The sequence below is a fragment of the Grammomys surdaster genome, unplaced genomic scaffold (assembly GCF_004785775.1).
Source record: "Grammomys surdaster isolate TR1022 unplaced genomic scaffold, NIH_TR_1.0 320684, whole genome shotgun sequence".
Taxonomy (NCBI): domain Eukaryota; kingdom Metazoa; phylum Chordata; class Mammalia; order Rodentia; family Muridae; genus Grammomys; species Grammomys surdaster.
The window spans coordinates 13,935-24,883 of record NW_021627298.1 but is presented as its reverse complement, the minus strand read 5'-3'; the positions used below and the strand labels follow the sequence as shown (position 1 = coordinate 24,883).

General features: G+C 45.9%; 1 protein-coding gene and 1 long non-coding RNA gene across 2 annotated transcripts; one reads left to right on the top strand and one right to left on the bottom strand.

Moving 5' to 3' along the window:
- The first annotated feature begins 593 nt into the window (after nucleotides 1-593).
- LOC114616457 (uncharacterized protein C2orf16-like) lies at nucleotides 594-3,655 on the top strand. Its single transcript, XM_028761919.1, has one exon. The coding sequence runs from the start codon at nucleotides 631-633 to the stop codon at nucleotides 2,809-2,811; it is 2,181 nt and encodes a 726-aa protein (XP_028617752.1). The 5' UTR covers nucleotides 594-630; the 3' UTR covers nucleotides 2,812-3,655.
- A 1,839-nt stretch (nucleotides 3,656-5,494) lies between these two features.
- LOC114616458 lies at nucleotides 5,495-7,352 on the bottom strand. Its single transcript, XR_003710634.1, has 3 exons — nucleotides 7,073-7,352; nucleotides 6,597-6,896; nucleotides 5,495-6,281 (listed from the first exon to the last, which is right to left on the bottom strand). It is a non-coding gene; the product is annotated as an uncharacterized LOC114616458 (long non-coding RNA).
- Nucleotides 7,353-10,949: the final 3,597 nt, after the last annotated feature.

The following is a 10,949-nucleotide window of genomic DNA, read 5'->3' as shown; positions in this document are numbered from 1 at the left end:
CAAAGTGCGCAGCCTATATTTACTTGGAGGCCTCAGTCAAATAGTTTGAATTCTGTGGTTTTACCAAAGTCACCTCCTGAAGAGAGAAAGTTTCCAGAGAAGAGTACACAGTTTTGTACAAGTGCTATAGAACTGACACCTGGCTGTGGTCTGAACGACCTGAGAAGTAAGGTGTTTTCGCCAGAACGTTGTTTTGAAAATGTTCAAGCTGTGCAGTTGAAACTAGGGTCACAGTCTCAAAGCATGAGTTCTTCAGAATTGATGTCATGCCACAGTTCACAACATCCTATGTCTTCCCTCGCACTAAAGCCATGTTTTCAAGATACACATCCTCAGCAGCTGAGGATAGGATCCGAACAGCAAAGTCTGAACTGCCAACTGTTTCCTTCAGAGGAGAAACCAATGATGGCATCGGGGCCACAGTCCACCAGGAAGCTCTCAGCAGGACCAGCACTGACTAGTGTCAAATTTTCAAATTTGTCACTGAAATCACAGCAGCAAAATATGAAATCTTGGGCGTTTACTTCAGAACCAAAGTGACAAGGTGTAAAACATGTGAAATTGTCATCAGTGTCTCTGCCAGAACCTGGAAATTCTGTGGAGATACCACTAAAGTCAATTCTTCACACTATGAAATCTGGGAACCTAATGCCACAGACAATTGATCCAGTCACAAAATCGACTAAAACCGCATATAAACCAGAGCCACAGGTGGTGGACTTTGCAGAGAGGATCATGAAGCCTAGGTGTCCAGTCCCTGAGTCGGTGAACTTTACTTCACCACCAATTTTTCAAGCTGTGGAATCTTTAGAAACGACAAAAAGATTGGGACATAAAAGCACAGAAATGATGGAGAAATCTATGAAGTTGAGCTTCAAACCAACAGATAAAGTCATAGAATCATTAGATAAAGTCTCAGAATCATTACAGATGCCCCTGAAGCTAGATCTTCAAGTACCAGAATTTGTTGATCTGACTCCAACACTAAGTGATCAAGATTCAAAATCCTCGGAGCCAAACCTACAGAAAAGCTACCAGATCCCAGAAACTCCTGAGTTACATTCTTGGTCATGGCCTCAAGGTCAAGATTTCAAGAAGTTACAGACAAAGGAAGTTACAGAAGCTGACAGAATTACCCTCAACTTCAAGAATCATGGTGTAGACAAGATAGAGCTGACTTGTGAAGCAAGACAGCAAGGGAAAGAATTTCTTAGAATGACTCCGCGGCCAGTAAATAGAGAGACTGGATTTGTAGAAAAATCTCCAAGGTCATGTCCTCAAGACTCAGGACCTCTGGAGGTGGGCTCTAAGAAAAAATCTCAAAGGGAACAATCTGTAGTATCAACACCAAGGCCATTCTCTCAGGTCCCAGATTCTGCTTCGGGAATAACACCAGGGCCAGGACCTCAGATTCCCAAGTCTAAAAATTTGGCCTCTATGCTGTGGCTGCAAAAAGAATCCTCTGAGTTATCATGCAAAGAAACCAGTCAAGTTGTGGGAAATACTGACTCTGTAGAGCTCACCTTTGGTACACGGCAGCCAGGAGGGGTAGCAGCTAAGCTAACAAAACCTCAGAATCTGAGCCTAGAAAATGCAAGCATCACTCCAAAAGAACCACTGGATCAAATGATAAATTTTATAGGGGTTAGTCCAAAGCCACGAGTTCATGTGACAGAATCTGCAAAGACACAGCTTCCAGTTCCTCAATCAGTTGTCATCCAAAAAGTCTCTGAAACTATAGAAGTGATCCCCGGACCACCACTTCAAGTTATAAAGTCTGTGATGATTCCAGAGAGTATCCCTCAAGAGTCAAAATACAATGATTTGACTCCCAAAATGCGTGATGGGATAAGGTCAGAATTTGCTCCAAGCCTTTGGCTACAAAATGTGCAACCCAAGAAATTAATCATAGATCCAACACATCAGGTTTTAGAGACAAAACGATGGCCAGGCTTTTTGATTATAAAGACTGCATTAACTCCCAAACCACTGCTTCTGATGCTAAAATCTGAAGAAGTGGCACCTGGACCATATCCTCAGTCTGTAGAACTAATAGGACTCACCACGAGATCTAGCATTAAAGGAAGAGAGGGTTTGAATTTACACCCAAGACCACATCGTCAAGACCTGGTAATACCTATGGAGTTAACTCCAAGGGCAGATATTCAAGTGACTTCTGCAGAATTAGTATTGGAGCAGACATCTCCCCTTAAGGAACCTACAGTGTTAACTCCTGAGCAAAGGCTTCAGGCTGGAAAATCTCTAAGCCTCAAAACCGAATCTCCCAAAGTAATGAAAATTGAGGATTCCAATCAAGGATCGGTGTGTCAGAATAAAGACTCAGAGATGATCACATCAGCAAAGTTACAGGCAGAGGACTACTTATCTAGGTTAATACACAGCCCTTCAATCCCATTTCTCTCAAGCGTTGACAAAACAACTGAATTAGAGCCCCTTCAGGGTTCTGGGGTGCCACAGGTTTCAAGAGCTTTTGGTATGAAAAACCTTGGTGTTGGTATTTTGCAGTCTTCAAAGTCCTATACAGACACTATTATGATAAAATCTTCATTTCTTCCGTTGGTCCTTGAAAATCGACCCTCTGATAAGACAGGGGACACCAAGGGAACCCCATATCCTGAGATCTGGAGCATGAATATCTTATCTAAGGAAGAAAGTGGAAAGGAGAAAATGGAGGAATTCCAGAGGTATTCTTCATATTCATTCAGATTACTATCAGAAGAGTTTCAGGCAGGGTTAGGGGCTCGAAGAAGCTCTATCCGTTCTTTCCTGGGCATACAACAGAATGTCTAGGAAAGTCAAGTCTGCAGGCAGCGACTACCTAGGAAATACCTCTCCAATATGCTAATGCTGGGGAACGTCCTGGGAACCACTATGGAAAGGAATGATTGTTCTCAATCATTTTTAACAGAAGGATCCACTATGGACATCTGTCAACCTATTTGAATCCCATTTGCATCTGTAAGACCACTTGTGGGATGGGTGGGACACTGATTCACAAGGTGCCCTTAAATCTTCAGACCCCACCCATTTGTATGCAGCTTCCCCCTTCCCCCACCCAGGGCTCCTGGAGTATCCACCCTGCCTCCAAGATGCTTTAACCATATCTGTGACTCTCCAGAGCCTTCATCATCTAATATCTGAAAATGGTGCCATCTTCGTGAACCGAGAGTATCTCTTTCCCAGAGCAGCTGAAGAGCAAATGAATTTGAGAGTGACAAGTGGGGTGGCACACGCCTGAAATCCCAGCACCCAGGAGCCGGAGGCAAGAGGATCACATGGATAAGGTCATCCTCAGTTACACAGCAAGCTTGAAGTCAGCTTGGGCTATAGGAGACCCTGTCTTTAAAAAAAAAAAAATTCAAAGGAGAAAATAAGTGACTACCACTCAGTGACGCCATTCTTCCTGTTTGTCCCTCACTGTGCCAGCTGTGGTCCCTTCAGGCTCTGCCACTAAAGGTTTCTGTTCTTGTAAGAAAACTTAGCTCCTTTTCCACATGTCTGATTAGCCACTTGGACTTAACACACTTCTACTTACCAAACCTAACCCAATATCTCCAAAGCCTGAAGGGAAAAGGATCATCGCACCCAATCCCCAAACCAGAGCCAGAAAACAGCCACTCCATCACCATAGCCATGACCCAATCATCCACTACAGTGGGGTAGAAGGGGGTGCAGGTGCTTCATCAGTTTTGGCTGATCACCCGCCTTCCTGGGCTGAGTCCATCATGGGCATCTGGCCCAGCTGCACCATGACAGTATCTTTTTTTTTTTTTTTAAGAGATCAAAGGGTTCTATTGCCAATTTTTCCATTAGGGTATTTTTGAAATTATAGATTACAGTACCAGTTTACCCTGCAAGGAGCACAACTTTTTATTGTGTACCCCTGAGCTAGGACTCCATCTGCTACTGTCTGCACACCCTGCAAACATTCCTGAGTTCCACAATCAGTGAATTCTCCTCTCTCTACAGTAAGTGCTCTGACTGGACTGTCTTGAGTGAATCTGAGCCAGGCAGGCATTTTCATAAATGCTTGACATCCATTAAGTACCACATCTCAGAACCCCGAAGTAGAAGCTATTATTATTCCCATTTCACATATGGAGAAATTGAGGCATTAAAAATCAAGAAACTTGCTCAGTATTCCCATTTTACATTTCGAGAAATTGAGGCATTGAAAATTAAGAGACTTGCTCGGGTTTATATGTACAGTTTTTAGATGGCAGATGCAATATTTGAATCCATGTACGTTTGACTCCATAAGCTAAAATTCTAATGTCTTTAATTCTGCTGTAGGGGTTGGGGATTTAGCTCAGTGGTAGAGCACTTGCCTAGCAAGTGCAAGGTCCTGGGTTCGGTCCTCAGCTCTGGAAAAAAACTCTGCTGTTGTGGCATATGTATTAATGACTTAATTCTGCCATATATAATTTAGAATTATTTTTTGAGACACAGTCTCTCTATGTAGCCCTAGAACTCTCTTTGTAAACCAGACTTGCATTGAACTTACAGAAATCTGCCTGCCCCAGCTTCTGAGTGTTCAGACTAAAGGCATGAGCCACCATGCCTGGCTACTCTTATTTTTTAAAAGAAGGTCTTGCTATGATTTCAGACTGGCTTTGAGCTCACAGTAATCCTCATGCCTCAGTCTCACAAATTCTAAGATCACAGGCATGTAACAGCACAATCAGGTAAGGACTTGTTCTTTTAGTGCTAGAGAAGTGTGTGCTCTACCACTAGCAACATCTCCTGAAAAATGCATACTTGTTTTGTATGTAGGTCTGACTGTCTGCTTATGTGTCCAGGGTGGGGGTTGTACATATAGAGGTCAGAGGTCAAATCAGTGTTTTCACAATCATTTTCTGCCTTAGTTTTTTTTTTTTTTTTTTTTTAAAGACAGAGTCTCTCACTGAACTGAAAGCTCACGAATTCGGCTAGGCTGGAGGTCTAGGACCAGAACTCTAGGGACCCACCTGTCTGCCTTCGCAGCCCTGAGATTACAGGTGTGCCTGGCTTTGAGGAGGACGCTGGAGATCTGAACTCAGTTTCTCATGCTGCTGATGAGTCACTTCCTCCATGGCCAACCTTCTCATCTGTGCAGTGTTAGCCTGTCCTTTCAATTGGGAATGTCTTTCTCTCTTGTCAATCATCCTTCTCATGGCTTTTCAGTTTATAATGCTCTTTAAATCCTTTTCTTTACATCTATGGTAGGGTGGGACGTGTGGGGCAGTCAGAGGACAACTTGCAGGAGCTGGTTCTTTCCTTCCACTGTGGGGTCACAGGGCTCAAACTCAGGTAGTCAGGCTGAGTGGCAAGTACCTTAGCCACTGAGCCACCTCACAGGCCTCCCCCACCCCTCACCCCTGCCCCCTTTCTGTAAGAGTCTATTGTAACCCAGGTTGGCCTTGCACTCCTGACCCACCTACCTCCACAACTGCTGAGATTACTATCCTGTGCCACTAAGGCTTACAAGGCTCTGTTCTGTGTAGAGCTTTACTTAACATTCTCCTAAGTCGCTTACAGTTGCTCTCACTGTGGCTTTTCTTTACCAGATGAAGAAGCTAGTGTTGGAAAGACTGCATATGGTGAGGGTTAAAGCCAGAGATACCATTTGGTCAAGTCAGTGTTGGAGCTAAGCCAAGACACGAATTCTGTCCTCTTCACTCCCAAACCCAGTCGTTTATGTTTCTGGGCTCCTCTCCCAGTGCCCAGCCTCTTCTGCATCCGAAACACACTTTCACAATCCAAAAGAGAGTTCAGCTTCCGCTCTACCTTTTTAAGGGCTTATATCTAAAGCGTTTATTTCATCCTGTGTAGAGCTGTGATCGTGATCTATATATGCGCCTTTCCCTCCAGAAAAAGTCTTGACGTAATGCAGGTAGATTTGATCCCGTAGAGCCTAAGTTGGGCCTGGCACTCAACTGATGTATGCGATGCAATGACAGCATTTAGCCGTCAGTCAGCGATGCACATCGACTGCAGAGCGAGCTTTTACAGTCTTCTCCAGGAGTAGAAGCTCAAAAGTGTCAACTTCTGTTCCTGTTTTTGTTTTGTTTTGTTTTGTAATGCCTGGTGGTCGGGAATGGGAGAGGCATGGGATTCCTCACCTGAGGGCTCAACAGGGTTCTCGGGTGCTTCAACTGCATGATGCAGACAACAGGCCTGCATTGGCGGCGCTAGTGGTTGACATACAGGCGACATACGTCATAAGGTCACCTAGTGGGTTCTCGAAGGTGCACACAGGACCTGGGTAAGCGCAGTGAGTCCTAGGGCAGAATCATAAGGGGATTGTTGAATTCTCTTCCCGACCAATCTCATAGCTGCATGCACACCTAATACAGAGCTCCGCCCACAAGCTTCCTCCCTCTCTGGATTGTACATCACCAAGTCCTTAAGTTTTCTTATTGTCCTACCCGGCCAGTGTCTCTATAGCTGCTCCCCTGCCTACCTGTTTTTCTTAACTTCCCTGGCAGTAGAAGGAATTAAATCACCCTATTCATCTGAGCTAGACAGTTGTGAGCCTTAAGCAGGTAAACGAGAGGTTAAAAGCCAGGGAAAAGGCCACTAAAACAGGCTCTTACATGGGCTGGAGCTTTTGGAGGGCAGCCTGTCAGAAACCTTGAGAGTTTGGAAGTGCACACGGGGCCCTGGGGGCCTCTCTTCCCAGAGGCCGATGCTCCTGACCTGCACTGTGTAGTCGCTGTCTTCAGCCAGGCCCCAAAGAGCACAGGCCCTGGTGGTGGTGTTCACCTCCCTGATTACACGCTGCCCGGGGCCATTCTGTCTCTGCAAGGAGATGTAGAGAAAGGAGGGCAGCCTAGCCCCAGTCAAAGAAGCCATGGTTTCCACTGAGTTCGCTGGAGGCTCCAGAGGCATCGATCCTGGAAGAGGCAGGAGTTGAGGGGTCAGGAGCTGCCCATCAGGCAAGAGGGATGCAGTAGCTCTCTAACAGTCTTCTGGGGCCCACAGCCCATCTCCCCCGTGCCTTTCCCGCCTCCGCATAACCCCAGTGCCCACCCCAGCCCCCACCCGCGCGGTCTCATCAGCCCACACCCACCTCCCGGGTCCTCGTGGTCGGTCAGGGCTCGGGGGGCTGCTCGGTGCCCAGAGGGCGGCCCATAACCAGACCGGCGGTGGCCCTACCCTATCCCGACAGGAGCCCGCCAAGGCGGGCAGCGATGGCCGGGCTGTGGGGCAGAGAGGGCAGAGGCGGAGTGGCTGCGGGCGGCGGGTCTGCCCGGCCCCAAAGCCTTCCCAAGGGCAGAGGGGGGGCATTGTCGTCGAGGCCTGGCAGCTGGCCTGCGTCCCCCGTGCAGAGGACAGTGCGGCCAACCGCCACCTTCTGGAGACCTAACTGACCCCGCCCCGCCCCCGCCCCGCCCCGCCCCCCGCCCCTCCCCTCCCGGCGGGGTTCTCACCTGGGTCATCCCTTCCCCCCCACTCCCAGCCCTGTTCTTCCCGGGCTCCTTCCAGGACCCTCCCTATGGCGGCCTGCCATTAAAAATAAATCAATGTCTGGCCCTACCCCATCCCGACAGGAGCCCGCCAAGGCGGGCAGCGATGGCCGGGCTGTGGGGCAGAGAGGGCAGAGGCGGAGTGGCTGCGGGCGGCGGGTCTGCCCGGCCCCAAAGCCTTCCCAAGGGCAGAGGGGGGGCATTGTCGTCGAGGCCTGGCATCTGGCCTGCGTCCCCCGTGCAGAGGACAGTGCGGCCAACCGCCACCTTCTGGAGACCTAACTGACCCCGCCCCGCACCCGCCCCGCCCCCCGCCCCTCCCCTCCCGGCGGGGTTCTCACCTGGGTCATCCCTCCCCCCCCAACTCCCAGCCCTGTTCTCCCCGGGCTCCTTCCAGGACCCTCCCTATGGCGGCCTGCCATTAAAAATAAATCAATGTCGCCGGGCAGTGGTGGCGCATGCCTTTAATCCCAGCACTTGGGAGGCAGAGGCAGGGGATTTCTGAGTTCGAGGCCAGCCTGGTCTACAGTGTGAGTTCCAGGACAGCCAGGGCTACACAGAGAAACCCTGTCTCGAAAAACCAAAAAAGAAAAAAAAAAAATCAATGTCAATGGAGCTAATAGCAGCATACCTCCTATGAGATGCTGCAAAGATTAACTTCCAAGTACAGGAAATAGAAACCTGGACTGAGAAAGTAACGTTGAAGCTGCTCTGAAAGCTAGTAGGGAAAACAGCAGAAGTCCAGAGACTAAACCTGAGGGAAAACACAGGTGGAGATTTCTATTATGTGTGCAGTGAGTGTTGAGAATGGTTTGGAGTGTTACAAACCTTCCTTCTGGGAGAGCATAAAGAGTAAGCCCCTATTTGCCCCAATATGTGCTTGTGGGTATGGGTGTAGGTTTTTTTCTTTTTTGGATTTGTGGGGACTTTTGTTGTTTTTATTTTGTTCAGTTTGCTTTTAGAAAGGGTCTTACTGTGTTGTTCAGGTTGTTTTTTAAACTCCTGGCTACAAGTGAGTCCTCCCAGCCCCACCCCTCTTCCTAGTAGCTGGGATCGCAAGCACACACTGCTCCATCCAACTGACCCAGTATACTCTTTTATAGTGTTCAAAATATTGAGTCTTATGGAACAGGGGTAGATTTATTTCTGACTTAGACCTTTTACTAACATAATAAAGAACTTGGAGAGTCCTGACGTTATCTTGCTAAGACTCTGAAGGGAAGTTTGGTGAACTAGAAGCCATTGTCAAAAGTACCAGAGAAAATCCCTGCGCTCTTGCCCTTGGAGCCTCTCCTCCAGTCAGTTTCCTCAGTCAGTTCTTTTGCATAGACCTCAGCTCTTTTTTCACCAGCCTGGATTATGATTCTGATTTCTGTTTTGCTATCTGGACTAAGAGGCATTCTACTCTTAACTCACTAGTTTAATTTTGAGATATATCCATGGCTAGCCTCAAAAGAGACTAAGTATTGTATCTGTAGTAACAATATAGCTTATATTGTTTAATAAAAATGCTTTTCCAAGTTTTTAAACTTCTTAAATTTAAGTTTACTTCTCAGTAGATAGCTTTTTAAAAAAATTTTGGTTTTTATTTTTTTTTTTTTGAGACAGGCCAAGAACTTGCTGTATTATTGCTAACCTTGAATTTTCCAGGATCCTCTCAAGTGCTTGGATTACAGGCCTGCACCACAACACTTGGCCAATATTTTTTTCTTTATGAAAGTAGTACATGCCAGTTGCTGAAACTTAGTAAGATAAAAATATATTCCAAGTCTATCTCCCAGTCACAAATCATTTTTAGAATCCATTCCATGGGTATGTGTGCATGCCTGTATGTGTGTGCTTGTATGTGTGCCCAACAGCTGAAATTGAGAACACAGATTTTGTTGTTTAGGATTTAGGCTGTTAGCTTTGTAAGTATAGCAGTCTCATTAAGCCTGCATTTTTTTCTTTAAACAGTAGAGATTTGCTGGGTATGGTGGTACATACCTTTAATCCCAGCACTCAGGAAGCAGAGGCAGGCAGATCTTTATAGGTTCAAGAGAGGCAGGCAGATCTTTATAGGTTCAAGGCCAGCCTAGTCTACACATCAAGTTCCAGGACAGACAGACAAACAGTCAAGGCTAAATAGGAAAACCTGTATCCCCTCTCCACCCCCCAAAAGGTAGACTTTTGGTTTTTCAAGACAGGGTTTCTCTGTGTGTACCCCTGGCTATGCTGGAGCTCTGTAAACCAGGCTGACCTTGAACTCACAGAGATCCATCTGCCTCTGCCTCCCCAGTGCTGGGATTAAAAGAATTCACCACCATCACCTGGCTAAAAGGTAAATATTTCATATAATATTTATGCTTAGAGCTATAAAGACAAAGAGGTAATATGTAGTTAATATCACAGCCACAGTCAACCTTATCTTTGGATAAGTTTAGTGAGGATCTGCTGCCCTGAACTGCTTAGAATGAAGGAGCAGACTGGAGCAATTACAGAGTCTCTTTTACAAAATAGTTATAATTTAATTAAAATTTTTGTTTTTAACATTTATAAGCAGCTTATGAAACTGTTTAGTGAACTCTCCTTTAAAATGTAATTAAACCAATCAAAACAAGCCTTAAAAGTTAATTTATTTTGGGCTAACCTCGAGATAGGTAAGCATATGTGAGCCTGAGACTCCTAGTATCTTGAAACAGTGGCATCAGTGATAAAAATGTTACCATGGTAACATGGAAAAACATGTAGTATAGGGTTTGGCACCTTCATCATATTTCTAAAATTAATTTTTAGTGGACGTACAAAGTAATGAGTCTCATCATAAGATCTTCATACATGTCATTATATAGTTTCTTTGTTTCCTCCCACTGTCTTCTTTTGTACCCCTCCCTCAAGCTGATTCCCTTCCTTCTCCCGGTTAGTTCCCTCTTCTGCTTTCTATTGCTGTAACCCTTCACCTGCTTCCAGAAGTGAGGTTTTGCCCCATGTTAAGGCACCACGTTTAGTATTGAATTATTTAAGATCCTGGCCCGGGGTTTCCACCCCACCTTTGGTTATTGAGTTCCTGGATGAAAGACACACACAGCCTTTATATTTTCAGTAAGCCTTAATCAGCAAGGTAATCCTCCACAGGCCTGGTCAGAGCCTGGTGCCTCAGATGATTCTAGAGTCTGTCACGCTGACAACTTATATAACTTGCTGGGAAAGAAATAAGGAAAAGGATCTCATTCTGTTCCTTTAAATGTCCAAATAGTCTTTTACTAATGTGTGGCTACATTTGCTTAACCATTTTTTGATAGACATTTGAGTTGTTTGTACCTTTTTGGTCACTGTGAGTAGAGGTACTGTAAGAAGTTGTGTACAGGTTTTTGTGTGGACATGTTTGTTTCATTTCTTTTAAGCTCACCCTTAGAGTTGAATTGCTGATTTCTGTGACAGCCTTTTAAGGAGCTTCCACATTGTTTTCTAAGTCAGTAAAAACGTACTCCCACAAGCCGT